The 23,102-nt window shown below is 40.5% G+C and overlaps 1 protein-coding gene across 2 annotated transcripts in view; it reads right to left on the reverse strand.

The window, feature by feature from the left end:
* LUZP2 (leucine zipper protein 2) overlaps positions 1-23,102 on the reverse strand; it is a 212,107-nt gene that overhangs the window by 31,697 nt on the left and 157,308 nt on the right. For both annotated transcript variants that reach the window (XM_056491993.1, XM_056491992.1), the window contains one exon: positions 4,046-4,120. In XM_056491993.1, the coding sequence (XP_056347968.1) occupies positions 4,046-4,120 (75 nt within the window). The remainder of the gene's footprint in view (positions 1-4,045; positions 4,121-23,102) is intronic.

Here is a 23,102-nt window from a genome sequence, read left to right on the forward strand (position 1 = left end):
TCTGTATTAAACACTTATGAGTAACTGCTGCATTTTCTTATTGATGGAAGGAATTAAGACTGTCTAAAGCAGTATTTTTCTGTGATTAGGTTGTAGTACACTAGACACCAAACTGCCTAGGAAGTCACTGCATTCTCTTCCCATCACTTCATGCAGTTTTATCCACATTGATTATTGCAAATAATACTTTAATGTATTTTTTTTCTGAAAATAAAAATACAATTTACAAAACATCATATAGTGTCCGGCCTTTTATGTGAAATATCTGCAGAGAAGTCATAAGTATTGCAAGACACAGACTTTGCACAGAGTTTAGTCTGTAATATTTAAAATAATTCGTATTTTTCCACATTATAGATAGACTTTAATCCAACTAAGATGGCTTCCCTCATGAGCATATTATATTTTTGTACTATATAGTAAAGAAACCATAGGCTTTTTAACAGTTAAGAATATATTTGTCCAGACCACTACTGCTCATTAAGCCAAAATAAAACTTCTAAGTGGTGACGTGCTTGCAACTCATGTTAAAACATTTGTATTTTACTCCCAGACACACAGATAGATATATTCATGGAAACAGAAGTCTGTAATCAAAATAAGCTGAGAGAGCAAGAACAATGAGATAACTATAGCAGTGAGGAAATAATATTTTAAATCTTTGTTTCATCAAATCAAGACACATGTCAAATGTTAGCCATTAACTTCTTACACTCACTTCAAGGGGAGGTTAGCAGCATTTGACATTAAAAAACACCTAGTTTCTAGGCTTTTTTTCTTTTTATTAAAAATACACCTGTAAATACAGAATACATTCACATTTCAATCATCAAAGATTTTTTAAAGGTATATAAATCACGGTATGCCATGGCAAAAGCTGGTGGAAAACATATCTATGTATGATGGAAAATGTGTATATAACATTACACACTGCATATCAAGTATGCGAAATATTACATATAAAATATAAAAATATTTCACAGTCATATTAATCCTAAGCAATGACATACACAGCAGGTTTTAGTTTCTTTTCTTAGCAAATATTTTAGAGAGCATGACAAATACTCTGTTTTACATCAGATAAATTTCCCCTGAACTGAAAGCAGGGAAGTACCTCATAACTGTTAAAAACCAGAGTGTTTCTTAAAAAAACAAACAAAGCCAGTTAGTAGAGTGTATTTAAATAGTACGACAACAGACAACCATAGAAAGGCTATTAATGAGAGCACAACAGGGAAAATCAAAGAAGTATGAGATGAAACATGTTATGACTGCCCCTTAAAGCAAGGGTAACTCAGGTTCTTGGTAATAGATCTGTTGGGGCAGATTAGAGTGAAAAAACATAGAATATTTTGTGTTTTATATATATTTATGTTTTATTTTAGAATAATTTGGTTGCAATGGAAAGCAAATATGTGACAGTTGTGGTTATTATTTACAGTAACATATCAATATAAAAGCATACAAAAAACACGAAGGGAAGGGGAAGGGGAAGGGGAAGGGGAAGGGGAAGGGGAAGGGGAAGGGGAAGGGGAAGGGGAAAGGGAAAGGGAAAGGGAAAGGGAAAGGGAAAGGGAAAGGGAAAGGGAAAGGGAAAGGGAAAGGGAAAGGGAAAGGGAAAGGGAAAGGCAGGATGGAAGGATAATCATCCATCTATCCAGTTATGAGCCTTGATTGTAATTTAGATGTCTATTGGTCAAAGTGATACTCACAATCTTATTTCCCCAGAGATGAGGGAAAGCCCATAAAGCACAGAGTTCAATGTTTAGGCTTATGTGGAAGTGCCCAGGGTACCACTCCCGAGGGAGCAGTTTACACTGCCTGGTGCAACATTGTGGATAAGGCACAGTCCTCTGATGGAAGGTCCCAGAAAAGAGTCTGAGCACACTTTGAGTATCTTTGATGATTTATTGCACCTTCTAATACATGACTGCTGCCTCTCACATCAGTGTTATGCCAGTTATGCCTCATCAGAAGGGATGAATACCCTCAAGCCTATATGTGAATGTCCCATGTGAATGTGAGTGTCCCCATACCTTCCACAGGGAGACGAGTTTTACAGCTGAGCCAGTTATGTAAGGGCTGGATAAAAGCACTATTCCACTTCCGCAGGGTTTACTTCTTGTCATTGTCTTCCCTTATCTGGCCCAAAGCCCAGCTTGTAGTCTCTGGAAGTGGATGCTCACCCCCTCTGTCTTATGTGGATCAGAGATTTTGGCATCACACACCCAGAAACTCTTGTCTCTACCGCAGTCTGGGGGCACAAAATCCAGTCCCAGGAAAACACCCTGTCAATGGTCCACATAGCCTACTGTTTCAAGTCATTAACCATTAATGTTTCAGTCTCCCACAAAATGGAATTTGGTTTGCTTGCAAACAGAGAAAATTTAATGTCTTTCCCTTAAGATTTGTACAGTCAGATGATATGTCTCTGAACTAATGGCAGAGTAAAAGGGAAAGAATTACTTTATCCATTTGGCTCAGGGACCCTTTAATTTCTAGTTGACAGTAGATGATACTAACATACTTCTTTTCATGTAACATGTCTATAATCCTAACTTTTCAAGTTAGGACTTTCAAGTTTCTGACTGCACAGACAGCATAAATCACCATTTGTTATGGTTAAATGGGCAGAGGAAGCATACTGTCTAATTTTGCATGATGATATGGACTCAGTCAGTCTTGTCCTATATGATCCTAGTGCTTGCTGCAGATTGCACCAAACTGTAATCACTCTCCTCTCATCCAGAAATTTCTCTGGATAAATTCTCATCCTTTCATCTCTCAATCCTTTCATCCAGTGTTCATCCTGCCTTGGCTGCAGCCATTCCAATTTTGCCATTCCAAAGGTAAAAGAAGAGCAAGTAAATTTGTTTTCACCCTGTGGTTAGCGTAATTCAATATTGACTTTGTTGACAGGAGATTTATAAATGAGCATCATGAAAGGACAGGTGAAGGAAACAGTATTGGAACCAGGGATGTAATTTGACAAAGTTATCTATAATCTTGCACAGATGTGATTGTGGTCAAAATAAGATGCTTACCAGCCAAAATACTACCTACATATGATGTATGTCTTCATATTTCCCTGATCCATTTGTACTCCTCTTACATGGCTAGATCCAAAGAATCATCGAGGATGGAAGAGACCTTGAAGACCATCTGTCTACATGCACCATTTCAATCACCCCTAAACCCAACTGCCACATTCAGATGCCTCTTTAACACTTCTAGAGATGGTAACTCCACCACCTTCCTTGGTAGCTCATTCCAATGCCTAGCCACTTCTGGAGTGAAAATAGAATTTCTAATCTGAACCTCCCTTGACACAACTTATGGTAATTTCCTCTCATTCTTTCACTTGAGACATGGCAGAAGAAACTAACCCCTGCCTCACAACGGTTTCCTTTCAGACAGCTGTATAGAACAATAAGCATGAGCCTCCTCTTCCTGAAACTAAACAATGCCAGTTCCCTCAGATGCTCCTCAGAAGACATGTTTTCTAGGCCATTCACCAGCTTTGTTTCCCTTCTCTGAACTCACTCCAGCACTAAAATGTAATTTTTTAAGTGAGTGGCCCAAAACTGAACACTATGTGAGGTGTGGCCTTTCCAGTTCTGGTTCAGGGGAACCATTCCTTTCCTAGTACTACTGACCATATTTTTCTTGATATTTGGGGCTTGGTAATGCAAAATTTGTAGGCATCCTAAGGGTCCATGGTTGGAAATAAATATCTAAATCAACTAAAAATCAGTGTAAAATTTTTTGAGCTGGCTTTTTTTTTTTTTTTTTTTTGTTTGTTTGTTTGTTTTGTTTTTTTTTTCCTAATTTGGCCACCCTCTTCTTAAATAACTTTGCAGATGTACTTAACTTCATGTATCATAATTAGTTCCACTGATTTCAGAAGCATCACTCCCAGGTAATTCAGATGCAACTTAGTAGGCATCTAAATAACTGCAAGGCTTTCATTTGATTCTGTCAAATTACACCAAAACATCCACAGTTGATAAAGGTAAACATGCTTACATTACATTACACTTCTTACTTTGTCAAGGGCTGCATTTTCCAGTTTGTCTTTCGCAACTGATAGTTTTTGCTCCAGATCTGTTAGCTGTTGTGCCTGTGGGAATCAAGAAAAAAAAGCTGATGCAATCTGCAATGCATTTTTTCATGTCAGAGAGGAAAGAATATAAGTTTTACAAGTAATATATATGGGTTGGGTCAGATTTGCTTTTCCTGAGGAAAAAAAAATTATGGTCAAATGTGAATTCACACTGATGTGAATGCAAATTTATAATAATTAAATGTTAATAGCAAAATTAATTCCATACTATAAAATATTTAATATTATGCCATAATATCCTTCTGGAAAATTCAAGGTATTCAAATGTCTTTTAATTATTTTGTTCATTTGTCTGTCTTCTGAGTGCAATTTGAACATAATTCTTTAGTTTTAAACACTGAGATGCCAACATTAAACTAATTTGGCATAAACAGCCAAATTAGAAAACACCCAAACATTCTTTCATGCAGACACCTTATGAAATTATATTACCCATTAGTATACAAGGAGGTAACTCCAGATTTTTTTTCTCCATGTCTTTTCCTGGAAATATAAAACTAAAATTCAGAGAAATAGCTAGCTATGCAACTACATAGTGGGAAACCATTTTGGATTACTTGTGTTTGAAGTCAGGATCAGGCAAGTAGCCTGCACCCTGAGTGGAAGGAATTCTGGCTCTGTATAATGTATATGTCATATATGGAGTGCAGGGGTTCAGAAGATACTTTTAAATGTTCAGTAAATAAAGACAATTATTTTTCTCTCTCCTTCACTAGGAGGTGTATAAACCCAGACTGCTTGCTTGAAGGAAATACATTCCCTGCAAGAATTTTCCATTTCAGGGAAGCAGGAGGTCCCAGATTCCTGTGGTTCTCAGTCTTGTTATTAATAACACATTACTATGCAACCAAAAGGAAAAAGGATTCTTTTGCTGCTGTACTCACAAAAAAAAAAAAAAAAAAAAAAAAACCAAAAAAACCAGCCTAATCATTGTTTTCCCTATTTGAAAAGGGAACCATAGAGAAGGATACTGGACTAGCCAGTTATCTTCTCTCTGAAATTCTGATTAAGTAAATATACATTCTCTACATGCAGAATAACTAGATAAAGTTATCATTTCTCAGATAAAGAGCAACACATTTTTATTTCAACTCAATATTCGCAAGTGCATTTTCCCTCAACACCATCCTATGCTCCCAGGTTTCTGGAGTTCAACCCCAGCCAGAGATTTTTTTCTTGACAGACTTTTCAAGAACTCCTGCGCTCTGCTCCTTGTAGCATAGCTTAATAGATAGCCACACTACACTAATGCTGTTTAGTGTAAATTCTAGAAAGGTGTTTAACTTGGTCTCTGCCGGGTAATGACAGTCCTTCCAGCATGTCATAGTAGAGTTGATGAGCTTAGGCAAGCCTGTAGTCCTCAGCAGACAGCAAATGTGATATATATTAGCATTAGCCATAGGCTGTACTGCCAAATGAAATGACAAAAGCCTGGAATTTTCAGTTCCCAACTCATGTAAAGAACCGCTTAGTTGCATTTTAAAACAAGATTAGGCATTTATCTTCAGATTTATCACCAGAGTCACAGTTTCATTAGTCAAAACCAAACTTGCTTCAGAGTGGAAGTCAACTGTTTGTTCAGATGTGGGAAAGTCTTTTGTGAATTGCAGTCCATAAATTCCACTGCATCACATTTCTTACAGCTAACACCAGTCACTGACACAACATATATATCAGACTAAAGATTTGGTCCTTTAGTCTGTCAACAGAGAATCCACTACAGAAATAATCATCCCATTTCATCAGTTTGCAAAATTTAAGTGGACTTATCATTGGTTTACTAGAGAAAAAAATTACTAGTATACAAGAAATTGCTGGAGTTCAGTAGCTTTTTGGATTTTTTTCCTAAATACAGGATATAATATCACTAACAATAAACATGGCCACAGACAATATTTGAGAGACTGAACATTGATTCTATGTGATGCAGAGAGACTTCTCATAGAACTAGACCAAGAAATTTCTCACATCTTTAACATTTTTATACTGTTACTTATTAAATTATTTTCCAGTACAGCTATAATTTCTTTTTTTTTCTTTTTTTTTTTTTAATTTATAATTTTAAAAGGTTGGAAGAGACCTCCAAGATCATTGAGTTCCAACCCAGCCCAACACCTCAACTACATGATGGCACTGAGTCCCACATCCAGTCTTTTTTTAAACACATCCAGAGATGGTGACTCCACCACCTCCCTGGGCAAACTGTTCCAATACTTTATCACACTTTCTGTAAAACACATTTTTCCTAATATCAAACCTGTATTTCCCTTGGAGCAGCTTAAGACTGTGTCCTCTTGTTCTGTCAGTTGTTGCCTGGAGAAAGAAACCAACCCCCACCTGACTACAAACAACTTTCACGAAGTTGTAGAGTGATAAGGTCACCTCCAAGTCTCCTCAAGGCTAAACAACACTAGCTCCCTCAGCCATTCCTCAATGGGCTTCTGTTCTAAGACTATCACCAGCCTTGTTGCTCTCCTCTGGATGCACTCAAGTGATTCAACGCCCTTCCTGAACTGAGGGGCCCAGAATGGACATAACACTCCAGGTGCAGCCTCCCCAGTGCCAAGTACAGGGGAGCAATGACCTCCCTGGTTCTGATGGCCACACTATTTCTGGTACAGGCCAGGATGCCATTGGTCTTTTTGGCCACCAGGGCAGACTGCTGGCTCATGTTCAGTCAGCTGTCGACCAGTACCCCCAGGTCCCTTTCCACCTGGACACTGTCCAGCTACACCATCCCCAGCCTATAACATTCCAGAACATTATTGTGGCTAAAATGCAGGACTTGGCACTTGGACTTATTAACGCCATCCTACTGGGTTCCGCCCCTCCATCCAACTGATTCAGGTCTCTCTGCAGAGCCCTCCTACCTTCCAGCAGATCAACACATGCTCCCACCTTAGTGTTGTCCAGAAATTAATGAAGGACTCAATACCCTCATCCATGTCATCAGTAAGAATACTCAACAGGACTGGCCCCAGCACAGACCTCTGAGGGACACCACTGGTGACTGGCCACCAGCTGGATGCAGCACTGTTCACCACCACTCTCAGGGCCTGGCCATCCAGCCAGTTCTTAACCCAGCAGAAAGTGCTCCTGTCCAAGCCATGGGCTACCAGCTTTTCAAGGAGTTTGCTGTGGGAGACGGTGTCAAAGGCCTTGCTGAAATCCAAATAGACAACACCCACAGCATTTCTTGCATCCACCAGGCAGGTCACCCAGTCAGAAAAGGAGATTGGGTTGGTCAAAGAAGACCTACCCTTCCTAAGCCCATGCTGGCTGGTCTTGACCATCCTGTAAGCGCTGCATGATAACATTCAATATAAACTGCTCCATAACCTTACTTGGTATCGAGGTCAGGCTAACTGGGCTATAAGTACCAGAACCTTCCTTCCTACCCTTTTTGTGAATGGGTGTCACATTGGCCAGCTTCCAGTCATCTGGAACTCACCAGTGAGCCAGGACTGCTGGTAAATGATGGAGAGAGGCTTTGCAAGCTCACTTGCCAGCTCCCTCATCATCCTGGGATGGATTCCATCTGGTCCCACAGATTTATGAACATCCAAGCAGCTCATCCGTTCTCTGACTGCTTCCTCCTGAATAACAGAGGGACCATTCTGCTCCCTGACACCATCTACCATCCCAAGAGGACCGTTGCCCTGAGGACAAACTGTCTTCCCACAAAAGACTGAGGCAAAGAAGATGTTAAGCATTTCTGCTTTCTCCTCATCTGCAGTTACTATGTTCCCTCCCACATCCAATACAGAACAAAGATTGATCTTACCCTTCCTTTTACCATTAATATATTTGTAAAAATATATTTTATTATCCTTTACAAAAGTTGCCAAATTAAGTTCATAATGAGCTTTGGCCTTCCTAATTTTTTTCCTATATACCCTAGCAGCCCCCTTTAAGTACTTCTTGAGAAACCTGATCCTCCTTCTAAAGATGATACAGCCTCTTTTTATTCCCAAGTTCCTTCAAAACCTTATTGCCCATCCAGGCTGGATGTTTGCCTCATCAACTCATCTTTGGCACACAGGGACAGTCTGTTCCTGTGCCCTCGGTATCTCTGTTTTGAAGCATGCCTACCTTTCCTGGACTCCTTTAAGGGCTGCTTCCTAAGGAATTCTCTGAAGAAGTCTCCTAAATAGGTCAAAATCCACGCTCCAGAAGTCTAATGTAAAAGTCTTATTGATGTTTTTCCTGATATCACCAGATATTGAGAACTATATAATTTTATGATCCCTATGCCCCAAGCGGCCTCCAACCACTACATCTCCCACCAGCCCACCTTTATTTACAAACAAGTCTAATACAATCCCTCCCCTGGTAGGTTCACTCACCAGCAGTGACCAAAAGCTGTCCTCCCTACACTCTAAAAACTTCCTGGACTGCCTCATTTCTGCTGTATTACATTCCCAGCAGATGTCTGGTAGGTTAAAATCACCCACAAGAACCAGGGCTGGTGATCCTGAAACATTCTCAAGCTGCTTATAGAACAAGTTGTCCACCTCTTCTTCCTGGGTGGGTGGATGATGCACCTCAGCTGGGCTACTGATTTCACCACTAACTCAGGTTTATTACCCTTGGGCCTGCTTTCAGAGAGCCCAGTTGCATCCCCTCCCCCCTTCAAAACTAGTTTAAAGATCTCTCAGTAAGTTCTGCCAGTTCATAACCTAAAATTTTTCTACCCTTAACAGAGAGATGGAGCCCATCAAGTTCCAGCAGGCCAGGTGCCGAAAAAATTGCCCCATAATTAAAGAATCCAAAATTCAGCTGATGACATCAACCCTTGAGTCACTTGTTGATAATGTGGGCTCTTTTATTCCTTTCAACATTTTTCTCCACCACTAAAGGGACTGAGCAGAACACTACCTGTGCCCCTGGCGTATCAACCACGTGACCTAGTGTCCTAAAGTCCTTCTTTATTGCCCTGACAGTCCTCTTTTCAATCTCATTACTACCAACCTAAAGTATCAGCAGTGAATAATAATCAGAGGGCTGAACCAGCCCAGAGTGTCTCTTCGTAATATCCCATACCTGAGCCCCAGGGAGGCAACAGACCTCCCTGTGATTTGGGTTCAGTCAAAATATGGGGCTCTCTGTTCCCCTAAGAAGAAAGTCACCCACTATGGCTACCCTTCTTTTCTTTTTAATGTCAGAGGTAGTGATCCATCCGACAGATGAAGCATAATTGAGAGGCTCACTGTGTAGATAATTTTCTTCTATGTCCTCTGGCTGACCCTCTAGATCCAGGGCCTCATACCTATTCTGAAGTGGCACCTGGGTATGTGATGGGGGTGTTGGGAGGAATTCTTATTACCTCCCCAAGTAGGAACCCATTTCCACTCCCCTTCATTCACCAGGTGCCCTCCTATTGCTTGACAGTGGGAGGCATGGGAGTCCTCTGGCTCCTGGTGGGCCTCCCTCAAGGATGAAAGGGCAGAACTCCACCAGTCTATTTCCCTTTCACTTGCTATCACGGTGTGACTTGGGTTTTGCCAATGTTAATATGTTTAATTTCTTTTGGAGATAGGATTTAGGAGTAGAGACAACACAGGCTTAAAACTTAAAAAGGTACAAGAGGAAATTTATTAATAACACAAAAAAAATTCAGAGTAAGACTCCTAGATTGTTCCCTCCTCCCCTTCATTCCACATTTCTTACCAACAAACATACAGAGAACACTTCAGTCAGTTATACACCCAAATAATCAGTTCAGTTTACTTAAGAGAGAAAAGGACCTTTTTTAGTTATGGCTTAGGGGGTGTCTTCACCTTCACAATTCACATCTGCCCAGGAAAATATTGCAGATTATGACTCTGCTCTCATTCTTTCACAGTCCACAGAGCTGTGCTATGGGTTATGTTACACACTTGGGGTACTACTTTTAAAGGCAGGCTGCTGAAAAACAAAATTTTCTTCATCTCCTTCACTATCAAATGTCTCTGTCCATATTCCAGTCCTAGAAGAGAGAGAGAGCTCCATTTCTCCAAGGCAAAAAAGTCTTCTTCTCAAGCATCCAAACCTCCCCAAGTATATTTCACAGTTTAAAGGAACTTTAGTGAAGTCACAATCCCCTTAGTCCACAAAAAAGGTTTTCAGCTACTTATAGTTGTATCTTTTCAGTCTCTTCCCACCAGGAACTTTATCTTCATTCCGCTGACCTCTGTAGTCTCCATGCTTCATTTCTTCTCATTCAGGAAAGCTCAGGAGATCGAGGATCTTATCCAGGCATAAAGAATTTAAAATTGTACCCAGATCGTGAAGAAATAACATGGGCAGCTGGAGGCCTCTTCTCTCAGAACGAGGAGGGGAAGGGGGAAGGGAGAGCCTTTGGTGGCTCCCCGATCCCCCCCGCTCGGCCATGCCACGTGGAGAGGGGAGCCTGGGCTGCGCGGAGCCACCCGAAGCCATGTCGTCGGGGAGGGGGGCCCGGGACCATGCGGCCGGGCCGGGCCCCCCACCAAGCCAGGGCCAGGGTCCCGAGCTGGGTTCCCTGCAGAGCCAGGTCACTGAGCCAGGCCCCCCGCAGAGCCGGGGTGCCGGGCCGGACTCCAGGCTGAGCTTGGAGCCTGGCTGGAGCCCCTGCCAGGGACCACCACCTCTGGAGGCTGGAAGCTGAAAGAGAAGGCAGCCAACCCGATCCACTGTGATTTGTGAAAGTGAAGTAACTTTTCATTGGTTTCCCGAGCTGTCCATCACCAAATCAGCTCTCTGATTGGTGCCAGCAGCTCACAGGGGAAGCTCCCAGAGACGAGAGAGCCCCCTCCCACTCCCCAGACTCATGGAGCTTGCCCTGAGGTGAATCCGCCCCTCTCCCCAAGCACGTGAAACCAACACACTTTCCCTAATACTTCTTAGTCTTTCTACTTCCTCCCTAAGCTCAGGCACCAGCGAAAGGAGATCATTCACCTGTTCACACTGCAGGCAGGCTTCTTCTACAACACCCCCTGGAGCCACTGATAAGCTCAAACATTCCACACAGGAATGGGTCTGGACAGACACATCCTTTTTGGAGAGTTCTACTTGCCTACATACACTTTTACTAACTGCAGTTTTTGACTGTACAAAAACCATTACTAACAAAAACACAGAAACCAACCAATCAACAGAGACAACAGTGGAAGAACCACACTAGCAAGAGGAAACCTACAGCTCTCCCTGCTTACCCTGCCTGCTCGAACTGCTGCACAAACTCCCCTGCCACACCCTCAGAGCTGTGCCACGCCCCTGTTTGCCCACTCCTGTTGGCAGTGCTCCCTAGAGCCCTCTTAATCACTCTACCTCTCCTGGAGGGAAACCCCACCCTGCACCTGTGTGGTTAACAAGAACGTAACAACACATGCTCAGTGAAAGAGAAACAACATTTGAAAAACAGTATATCTAAGTGTATAATTTCAATTGCCACTAAAAAGGAAATCACACAAAGTAACAGATGACAAATGCGAGGCCAAGACGGCACCTGTGATAGTGTGCATTGCTGAAGAATTAGAATCAGATGGAAGATGGTAAGGCCCATACAGCTAGACAACTTCTTCCTTCAGCAGCATCAGTGTAACAGTTTAAGTCAGTGGAAAACCAGAACTAAAGTTATGGATGAGAAGGTGTCCAGTTTCCGTCAGTACGTGCATTACATAGGCATCTGAAAATCTGGATAGTTGATAGAAAGCAGGCAATGGTCGTTAGAAGTGAATACTGTTTTCTTCCTTGCAAGGGAATATCTGGCGCTATATAACACACAGAACTCAATCACACTGCTTCCAAATCAAAAAACAAATTGGAGGAAAAGTACTTAACTTTTTTAATAGATATTTTCTGTGACAAAGAATTACTATATTGTAGTAACACTGTCCACTTGTGGGAAAACATTCGCGGTTTATGGTGAAAAGTTATTCTTCCAAAGAACAGTTTCAAATATATTAGTGAAGGGTTTCTGAATGCATCATTTACCAAGATTTATTCTCATTTTTCCTAATACTGTCATGTGTTGATGGACTAAAATTTTCTATAATGTATATTTATTTAATTCCACAGAATGCTGAGCAAATAGCTCAGTGATATCAATCCAATTGATACCAAGTCAGAATAAAATTCTGGCATTAAAAATACATTTTAATGAACCATTCACTCAAAAGTAGTGAAAGTTATTTACATCTTAGTACCAAATCAGCAGAATAATCAGATTTTTTTCTGAAAGTTTTTTCTCTCAAGGCTAAATTCATATTGCAATAGTTTCACTGCTACTGCAATTCAAAAGTTTTTTAGGGAGCCTAAATGAACTAACATGGCTTTGATACTGAAGCAAGTAAAGGACGAACACCAATAGAACTACACAAGCCAAATTCCAATAAAATGCAAAGAGCCTTTAAAAAAAACTAGCCTGGAAGAATTAAAAAAGTATTACATTTCTCTCAGGTATTCTTATAGAATGAGGTCTTTGACAGGAAACAGTGAGATATATAAAAGCCGTCCAATGCCTAAAGGGTGCCTATAGGAAAGCTAGAAAGGGACTTTTCACAAGGACATGGAGTAAGAGGACAAGAGGCTTTTATTTGAAAGATAGGTTTAGATTAAACGTTAGGAAGAAATATCCTTTCTGTTCTATTCCTTACTGTGAAGATATTGAAGCATTGGCCCAGGCTGCCCAGAGAAGTTGTGGATGCTCCATCACTGGAAGTGTTCAAGGCTAGGTTGGATGGGGATTTGAGTGACGTTGTCTAGTGGAAGGCGTCACTGCCCATGGTGGAGGGAGTTGACACTAGAAGGTGTTTAAAGTCCCTTCAAACAAAAACCATTCTCTATGAATGAAAAACATCTTATTCCATCCTCTGAGAGAGTTCACTGAGCAATTACTGACAGTGAAGTACACTTTTCTAACTCAAATGAATGTACTAACCTTTACTTATGATGAATCACATTAGACTAAATGCCTATGTGTCTTTGGAATAATGACTTTGAATGTTCAAGAATTTATAAATAGCATATTAACTAATATTGAGATGTTCATATTCCTCAAAGTCACTTGAAAGCAACAAAATGGGGGTGAGACAAGTTTTGTTATCCAAAAAAATGGTAGCTAGAAGCTTTATGATTCTCACTTCCTTAGTCACATCAGAAAAAATAAAAACATTATCTAGCAGTCTTTTGTGTACCATTGCAGAAGCTATACCTTTTGTTTGTTCTAGAAAATTAATTTTTCAATCATCTTTCTTGGGGCAAACAAAACCATTTACATAAAAAGAATAAATTACGGTTGGATTATGTATTGTTGACGACATTGTGGTACGTTCCAAATAAGCTCCAAATACAGCTTCTGAAAGTGTTCTTGGTATTTTACCCTGAAAATTAGAGCTGAACTTCCTTTTTCTTCCTAAACCTAGCTAGTCAATAGGCTTTTCAACTGACTCTCCCCCTGTGAGTCCTCCTATTTCTTCTTGGAAGTCAGACAAAACCTTCAGCATCTCATCTCTGAGGTGAATTACTGAACTTTTCTGAAGGAACAGTCCAACAAAACCAGACTGTGACTCTATTTCTGTGTAAGATTTAACAAATCAAACAGCACGACGACTAATTGAAAAAAAAAAAAAATTTTCTTCTGAGAAGTGCCAGAAACAGGAGACACTAGGTGTGGGCCAGAGGAGGCCACTTATCACCTTCCAGTTGTATTTGCTCCTTCATATGTCCACTGTTACTAGCATGATACGAAGCCTACTCCTAGAATGTTACAAGCCCAGTGTTAAAGTACAGGTCAGGTGAGTAATGCAGCCAGACAACTGTACAGATAGCTACTACAAATACTGCATGCTTATTAGCACAGCCAAAAGAGGGTTTTAACAGGATTTTAACCCTTTTTCCCGCCAGTAACTTTATACAGCATGACAACATGGAATAGAAAATGGCGTTCCCCATTCCTATTATTGGTGTGCTGATATTTTTTTGTGTTTGGTGGTTTATTTTAAACTGTTCAAAAGCCTTAAGAAAAAGGATTTAATCAATTTCCTTTCTTTTCCTTATGCAAAGTTACCAAGGTTAGTTTGTTTTTTTTCCCCAGAAAAGGCTAGGTTATGACTCATGCTAGAAGGATTCCTCAGATGTGCAGATATAAGCATAGTTATCTTTGGGTTCTCTTTACTTCAAGGCACAATAAACAGAATTTTATTTGGTTATTTCAAAGCTTTTAAGAACATATTTTCTTTCATGCAAACGATTGCTACTAAAGATAACATGCTACGAACACATGCTACTTAGAATTAATTAGAAAACATTATTGTAATATTTAAAACACTTGTTAAATAGATTGAATATTCTCAGCTGTTTTATCTCTGCACAGACTTTAAATAAATGTTTAAGAAAAAAAAATCTTTGCAATTTTTATAATTGATTATATTTTCTAATGAGAGCACATTTTACAATTGAAAACCACATAACTCTAAACTTCGATAAATATTCAATAAACACAATTCTATTGTGCTTATTCTATAAGCATTATTTGTATCTTAGAGAAACAGGCTTGTTCTTCTAAATTGCACTGTTTACTGTAGCATAAGGTGTCAAATGTAAACGAGAATAATACTTTTTGTAAGCTATTGCATTTATTCAGGCATGCAGCAAGACCCAGATATTCAGTGACATCTGAATTGGATTTCAAGCATTTACAACAGGAAGAAAATTCAGTTAAAAATAGCATTTCTGCAGTCTTACTGCTTGTACATTTTATTAATGCTTATTTCTGCTGTAATGCTATTATTACTCATTTTTGACTATTCTGGATTTACTTTAAAAAAGGAAATAAGTCCTTTGTGGTTTTTATTAGCTGAAATTTTACTTTTCCTTCCCCAATTCTCATATAAAAATTGTTACAGTGAATGGAAAACTGGAGTTTACCAGGGTCTTAGTACTCAGCATTTAACTAAAGGAAAATTACTGGTTTTTTCTGCAGAAACACATTCAGAAAATGTGCACGAAGGGCCACATCACTCACCTTTGAGCCTGGTCTGCACTTACTTCCCCATGGGGGAATTTTCTTTCTTTAGATCAGGCCAGAGCACCGTACATTTTAACATGAGTTGTACTTTACAATGGATAACCCATTCAAATGATCACAACAACCTGCCGCTCTTTGTTTTTAAAGTCAATCTTCTTTTAAATACTATCTTGTTTATTTTAATAGTAAGAGAACAAGCACAGAGAGAGTAAGCATTTTAAAATTCATGTCAGGCATACCAGTTATGCTTACATCTGTGTCAGCAGTGTGCTAGAAACATACATTTCATCTTTTCTTCAAAGATTAGTTTACAACTTGCTCAAACCTTCAGCTTTTTAGTTTTGGTGCTTTTTTGTAGAACAAAGCCAATACCACTTACAAGTGTTTGTAAAGAGGTAAGTTCTTAAAACTTCCCATTTCAAAATGTTCTGTTGCTAAGAAAGTAAAAGTTAAACAATGCAGCAACAGCATTCACTAACGCAGGCATATTCGTTATTGCAAACTGCTTCCAAATCAGCAACAATGAACAACAAAGAAATTAAAAAAAAAAAATAAAATTCCAAATTATGCCAAAATTTATTGTATTTATTTTGATGACTTTGTGCTGCAGAAAGTCATGTAGATGCCTCTGAATTTGTTGTCAAGAATATCCTAAGAAACAGGATTAAAGCATTGCAACTACCTGAAAGGAGGTTGTAGGTAAGCTAGGGGCAAGTCTTTTTTGAGTGAATTGAGAGAGACAAGATGACCTTAAGCCATGACAGAGGAGATTCTGATTAGGGTCCTGGTGCTGGCCAGGACAGAGTAATATTTGCAGTAGCCACGAGGGGGCATGGCCAGGACCTGGAGTTATTCAATACCACCTCAGATAATTTTGCAGGGATGGGGGATCCGGGATCCCTTCCAGGTTGCAGTAGTGTAGCAGAGTGGTCAGGGGTTTCCACGAGGTGAGCAACCTTTACTTGTACACTCTGTCTTTAGTATGGTTGCTGTTACTGTTCATTTTGTTATCTCTCTGCTTTTTCTAACAAATTGGTCTTATCTCAACCCATGACCTTTACATTTTGTGCCTTCACTTCTCCTCTCCAGTCCCCTGAAGGGCAGGGAGTGAGCAAGCAGTGCATTGTCTGGAGTGGTTGCAGTGGCAACACGAAATTGGAGAATATCATTCCTAAATCATGACAATTAGAAGTTAGGGGGAAAAAAAAAAAAAAAAAAAAAAAAATCACTGTTAGGGTGGTCGGGCTTTGAAACAGGTTGCCCAGGGAGGTGCTGAAGTCACCATCCCTGCAAGCATTTAAGAGATGTCTAGACCTGGCACTGAGTTGTATGGTTTAGGGGCTTAGGTGCAACTGTGGTTGGACAGATGACAGTTGGACTTCAGCATCTTAAAGTACTCTTCCAACATTGATGATTCCATGATTCTAAGAGGGGAGACTAAGTATCCTCTCAAATAACTTTTAATTTCTTTCTGATTTGGACCAAATAGCAAGGTATTCAAAATTGTTTGCTAGGAAGAACACCCGGTTAGGAATAATACAGATTCAGATCCACTGTGCTCCTAGGCAATCATCAACTATATGAAGTTTAAGAGGGGAAAGTGCCAGATTCTGCTCCTGGAATGGTGAAGCCCTGGATGTACATATAGACAGGGAAGGAGATGCTGGAAATCAGTGTTGCAAAAACAAACCTGGGGATCCTGATCAATAGCAAGTTGAATGTGACTCTGCAGTGCCCTGGCAGCCAGGAGAGCTAACTGTGTCCTGGGGAGCATCAGACAAAGCATTATCAGCTGATCTAGAGAGGAGATTGTCCCACTCTGCTCTGCACTGGTATGGCCTCACTGTGAGCCTTGTGTGTAATTTTGGAGACCACAATATAAGAAAGAGATTAAGCTGTTACAGAGTATCCAAAGGAGGGCTAGAAAGGTGGTGAAGGGCCTTGAGGGAAGCAGTATGAAGAGGGCACTATTCAGACTGGAGAAGAAACTGGGGGGTGACTTTATCACAGTCTAAAACTTCCTTGTGAGGAGAAGGGGAGAGGCAGGCACTGATCTATTTTCTCTGAGGATCAGTGACAGGACCTGACGGAATGTCATGACATTGTGTCAGGGGAGGTTTAGGTTGTATGTTAGAAAGGGTTCTTCATCCAGAGGATGGCTGGACACTGGAACAGGCTCTCCAGGGAAATGGTCATAAGCACCATGCCTGACAAGAGTTCAAGAAGTGGACAACACTCTCAGGCACATGGCATGATTCTTGGGGCTTTCCTATGCAGGACCAGGAGTTGGAATTTGACGATCCTTGTAAGTCAAAGTGTACTTCTGGCATTAGCATACAATTGTACAGTATCTTGGCAACTTTTGACCCAGCAACACATGATAGCTATCGGATCCAACTTATCTCATGGTAGCTTTTAACTAGATTTGTCTCGCTTAGAAATGCAGACTCTTTTAGACTGCAAAACCATCTAATGCAGGACCATATCATTAAGGCCACATCCTCAGATCCATACAGAAATTTTTAAATGGGATTTTTGAGTTTGTTAAAAAAGCTACAATTTTTCATTCTCAGAGCTGTGTTGTAAAAAAATTTACTGACAATACCCAAAAGACCTGGATTACTAAGTATTGAAATAATATTCACATTTTACATATTTATGTTTTCCAAAACTACATTAAACCATTAAAAAACAGTAGAAAGAGATTTGTTTCAATAACAATATCAATAAATTATGTTAACACATAATTCAATATCCTTACTGAGAAGCATATATGGTAACACCCCTCCACCTTCTTGTATAGAGTGTAGTAATGTATCTGAATAGTCTAGGCCATAAGCTGTATCAAGTGCACCAGCCAAACTATATTTAGCTGTTTTTCTACATGCCTAGCTGTTCTTCTACATATTTCTTAGTTTAGACCAATGTTTACAACAGGTGCACTGGGTGAGCCATTTTTAGGTGTCTTTCTGCAGCCTAAACTAACTTGTTGGGACTCTTCAAGGCTACTGAAATATAACTTGTACTAAATCAGGAAAGAAGAGACTGAAGTACAGAATACCGAGATTAGAAGACCCAGGATAAAGGTGGGCAGTGAAGTTCTGGACAACGACCAATCATCGCACCTAGGGTGCTTATGCAGGGTGCATGAACAGCATAGAGGCACCAATCAAGAGATGCGTGATCACGTGGACAGTAGTCTTAGAATGTATAACTAGGGCTAAAATTAAACAATAAATCTGCTTCTGCATAATCATATTGATTTGATGTCCAGAAGTCCTTTTCTCCTGCAATAAAGATGTTGAATACCTACGTCTGCAAATAACCTGCAAGTATTTTTCAGCAGCAAATTGAGTTTGGATCTTCAGGCCCCTCTTGTGTTGCTAACATTAATATATTGTTAATGATTATAACGTCATGGCAACAACATACAAATGCTAAACATCACATTTGAAACAAGAATATGCATTAATAAAAAGATGCCAATGTAAGCAGCGACTTCTACTTTTGTCCTCACTTCCTTTGGGACAGAATTAATTTCTTCTCAGTAGTTGGTACACTTGCTATATTTTGAATGCATTATGAGAATAATGTTGGTAACACACTGATGTTTTGGTTGCTGCTACGTAGTGTTTTTGCATCTCATGCTCTGCCAGTGAAGAGGTGCAGAAATAAAAGTTAGAAGAAGCAGACGCGTTACAATAGCCATTTTCAGTGCTGTTACCATAGCCACCACAACAGCCATCATGGGAACAGGAAGAAGAGACTGAAGAGACTAACAGACAACCACCACTCAATTCCTCTGCTTGAGTGAGGTGTGGGAGACAGAAAAAAAAATTTTAGCTGGGGACAACAGGCCGAGTAGTTTGGAACTTGAGAGTAAGACTATCAGCTGGGATCATTTGCTAAGGAGCCAAGCATTGCCAAAGAGATGGAAAAAAAGATACAAGCCTTTAGCCTCCTGTTAAGTGTGAGGGAAAAGCATACATGTAAGGGCAATATTCAGAGCCACCCAGGAAAATAGATGGCAATAGAGAAAGATATTCAACACCTGAAACAGCCATGTAAGAAATGATATATTTTGTCTGGGACAATGCGCAATTCCCCACAGATCCAAACAAAGACCTATGGTTATAGTCAGGTGGGGGTCAGTCTCTTCTCCCAGGCAACAACTGACATAACAGAAGAACACAGTCTTAAGCTCTGCCAAGGGAAGTTTAGATTAGAAAAAGATTCTTCGCAGAAAGAATTCACGCTGAAATCATCTGCCCAGGGAGGTGGTGGAGTCATCGTCCCTCTACATATTTAAAAAAAGACTGGATGAGGCACTCAGGTGCCATAGTTTAGTTGATGAGGTGGTGTTAGGTCACAGGTTGATCTAGACTATCTTAAAGATCTTTTTCAACCTAGTTCATTCTGTAATTCTGTGTACAACCCATGTGATAGAAATTTGTAAAGAGTGCACCATCAGTGCAAGACAGCTGTTGTCAAACATTAATTTATAAAGATGATATGTCACCAGCAGTTGATGAAGCAATTTGTCAAATCCAGGAATAAGACTATTTCTTTTCCTTAATCTTGACTTTGGAGAAACTGTCCTGGGAGTTCCAGCAATTGAGCAATTTTATGCAAGCAGGCATCCTTTTGCTCATGAAACAGGATATGGAAGGTACATGTCACAGGGCACCCTAGAATTTTACATGTGGGACCATAGAGAGCTTGTGAGGAAGTGGGATGACAAAAAAAAAAAAAAAAAAAAAAAAGAAGTGGAAGCTCTGGAATACCTGCAGTGCACTAATGCTGTCATCATACAGGGCAGTACAGCTGAAGTTTTTGGGAATGGAAGAAAATAGCCCAGATTCTCCTGAAAGCAGGTTTTGTTATATAAAAAAAAGTAAAGGAACCTGGAAACAATTATAGTAAGATGGACATCATCAGATCTTAATGGATGTGAATAGTAAGATAAAAGCCATGTCTCCACAAACTAACAAGAAATAAACATAAGGTTCTTCAGGTGGTGTAGAATTTTGGAGAATGCACATTCCAAACTAGTCTGACTGTAGCCCTCCAAGCCTTTCACTCTATGAAGTGACCCAGAAGAAAAATGATTTCAAATAGGGCCATGAGCAATGACAAGCCTTTGAACAAATCAAGCAGTAGCCCTTGGGCCAGTTTCACCAGGGCAAGATGTAAAAAATGTGCTCTATATTGCCACTAGAGAGAATGACCCCACCTGGAGCCTCTTACAGAAAACACCAGAAAAGCCTCAAGGCTGACTTGTAGATTTTTTTTGAGTTGGGGATACAGAGGATCTGAAACTCGCTACACTCCAACTGAAAAAGAGATAGTGGCAGCTCATGAGGGGTTTTGGGCTGCTTGCAGAAGTGATTAGTACTGCTTCTTTTGGCAACCTGATGTAAGAGTCCATCTAAAAGCCACTCGTTTGTTCTGCCCAACAACCCTCGACTGAGGCCAAAAGAACTGCAGTTTAAAGGTGCTGGCCAGGGATGAGAGGAATGCCAAGTGACTATTCTCAGGTGGTGCCCATCCCAACCAGGGCCGGTCTGCTCCCACAGGTGTGAGACAATGAACTGGTCATGGTGTGCTGCTCTTACGCAGGCTACTTGCTGCAGAACTGGTCACAAGGACTGTTGGTGTGCCTGGAGCTTGCCATGGTGCGCAGACTACTTGCGCAGCGTCCTGTTTCCACCTGTTTCTTGGAGCAACGATCTCCACATAAAATAGTCCATAGATCTTCCCACCTTTTGGCCAGTCGCCCGACGCCTTGGAAAAGACTATAAAAGACACCCTCAAACTAAAGACCCCCAAGATCTCCCCAGACGGCAACGGACATCTATTGGCTGGTTCCACGAGGATCGTCTGCCCGTCTTGGTAGCTATAATCCCAACCTCTCTCTCTCTCTCTCTCTCTCTTTTATTTCCTGTCCCTCTATAGCATTTGGTTGGCACTAAATAAAGGTGTATTTTTGCAAAAGTAAACTGGTTTTGTCCCCTACTATGTCTTTTGCGCTTTGAGATCCCTAAAAGAACCTATCAGGACTCCGCATGTGGTGCGGACCCTGACATTAAATTGGCGTCACAGACAGGATTCCCTGATACTGGAGGAATTGGGCGGTTTCTGTGCACTTTGTACCAGGGGAAGACCTGTGCCATTTCAGCCGCACCCAACCTGTTAGTACCGTGAGGACTGAACAGCGTTGGAAAGCAAGGGAGGTGGTATTGGGTTCTTCCCGCAATCTGCACACAGACCCAGGTGGAGAATCAACTCCATTTCAGTTATCGGAGAATTTTTTGTAAAGGATCTCAACTGTGCAAAAGATGGGACTTGTGTTTTTGTTGTGTATGTGCTGTTAAGCTGCTTGTTGTAGTTGAGGAGAGAACCTCCCAGTCAGTTTTTGATCCCCTAACCCAGGCAGGGAAGAAAGGGGTTGTCCTCAGCAAAAGGCTGGGTGTTTGTTGCTGTTGTTTTTGACTACTTGGGATTGCGAAGAGACAAGCTGTTTTGTAACTAAGGTAGTACCTCCCAAGTAGTATGGTCTCTTCATCCCCTCCAGGGACGGGAAGGGAGACACAGTTTTAGCTGTGTTTTTAAGTGTGCCTTCCTGAGAGTGGTTTTAGTCCCTTCGTAAAAATGTCTGAAGAAGATAAAAATGCTTTTTATGCTCTGTAGCTAAGTATAATGCCAGATCCTCCCAAGGGGGAGAAGACTGGGCATACAGTAACTTGTTTAATTTAGAAAATGTGATTGATAGGATATATTCTTTGCAACATGAAACAAAGTTCAAACTGGGCAGAAATAAGACCATTCTCTGCTCAGTTTTGGGCGCCTGTCTTATGGCAGCTATAGAAACTCGCTTTATGCAAAGAAGTGAAGAAAGAGCAATTATTGACTCCCTACAAAATTTAGTGGAAATTTTGCAAAAACAATTAGATGAAGAAATGAATGACAATCATGCTTTGAGAGATGAGATTCATTCTTTAAGAGCTGCCCTAAGACAAGAACACACCTACACTTTAAAACACACTGATTTACCAAAAGAAACAGAAGAGAAAGAAACTAATCAAATATATACTCAAAAGGAAGTAACTCTGATGAAAAATAATGGAGACAGTTGCTGCCCTAGCCTGAGACCTTTGGTTAAAACAGAATACAATTTTATCAATTATGAGAATTTTGACCAACAAATAACCACTACAAAAATCCTGTACACTGCTACTAAATTATCAGAAGAAGCAGCTAGTGGGTACTGGGGACATGGGACTTTCTTAACAACAGAAGTCAAACGAAACTTATGGTCCCCAACTCATCACGCTGTTTTTTGGGCACAGGGGCTTAACCCTTTGGAAAGGGGAGACCTTGTAGCTTTAGTTGGTACCCCCGACCAACTCCTAGAAAACATTCAAAAAGCTGCCTGCTTGCAAATTATACATGAAATAAAACTCGCTGCTGGCTATAAATCACCTATGCAATTACCTGTAAATATAAAACAATACCCTCCTCCTTCTGGTGCCAAAGAAGGGCTCAAACCGGTTATACAGGACTTGTGAAACTTCCCTGTATGGCCAATCCAAAATCCCAAACCTGACAATGTGGCTGTTTATCAATATATTGATGATACCCTTGTGGGAGGAGATGAAATAGAAGTAGTGGAGGATACCCAACAAAAAATAATCTCCCATTTGGAAAGCCCTAACTTGCAAATTGCCTCAGAGAAAATTCAAACACCTTCTCAGGAAGTGAAGTTTTCGAAGACAGCCACTACTGGGACTGCCCCCCCTGACGGGGTGGCCCAGAAATTCTCAGTAACAAAAGGAACTGTAAAAAATCTGGCAAAAACAGAAACTTAGAGTTTGGGTAGCAGCTATGACAAACCTGCCTCAATAATTAAAGTAGCCTCTGCTTTCTCTCCCAAACAATCTTTGTTCACTAATTCTTTGTTCACTAATGTTTCTGCTAAACAAATTATTG

The sequence above is a fragment of the Oenanthe melanoleuca genome, chromosome 5 (assembly GCF_029582105.1).
Source record: "Oenanthe melanoleuca isolate GR-GAL-2019-014 chromosome 5, OMel1.0, whole genome shotgun sequence".
NCBI lineage: Eukaryota > Metazoa > Chordata > Aves > Passeriformes > Muscicapidae > Oenanthe > Oenanthe melanoleuca.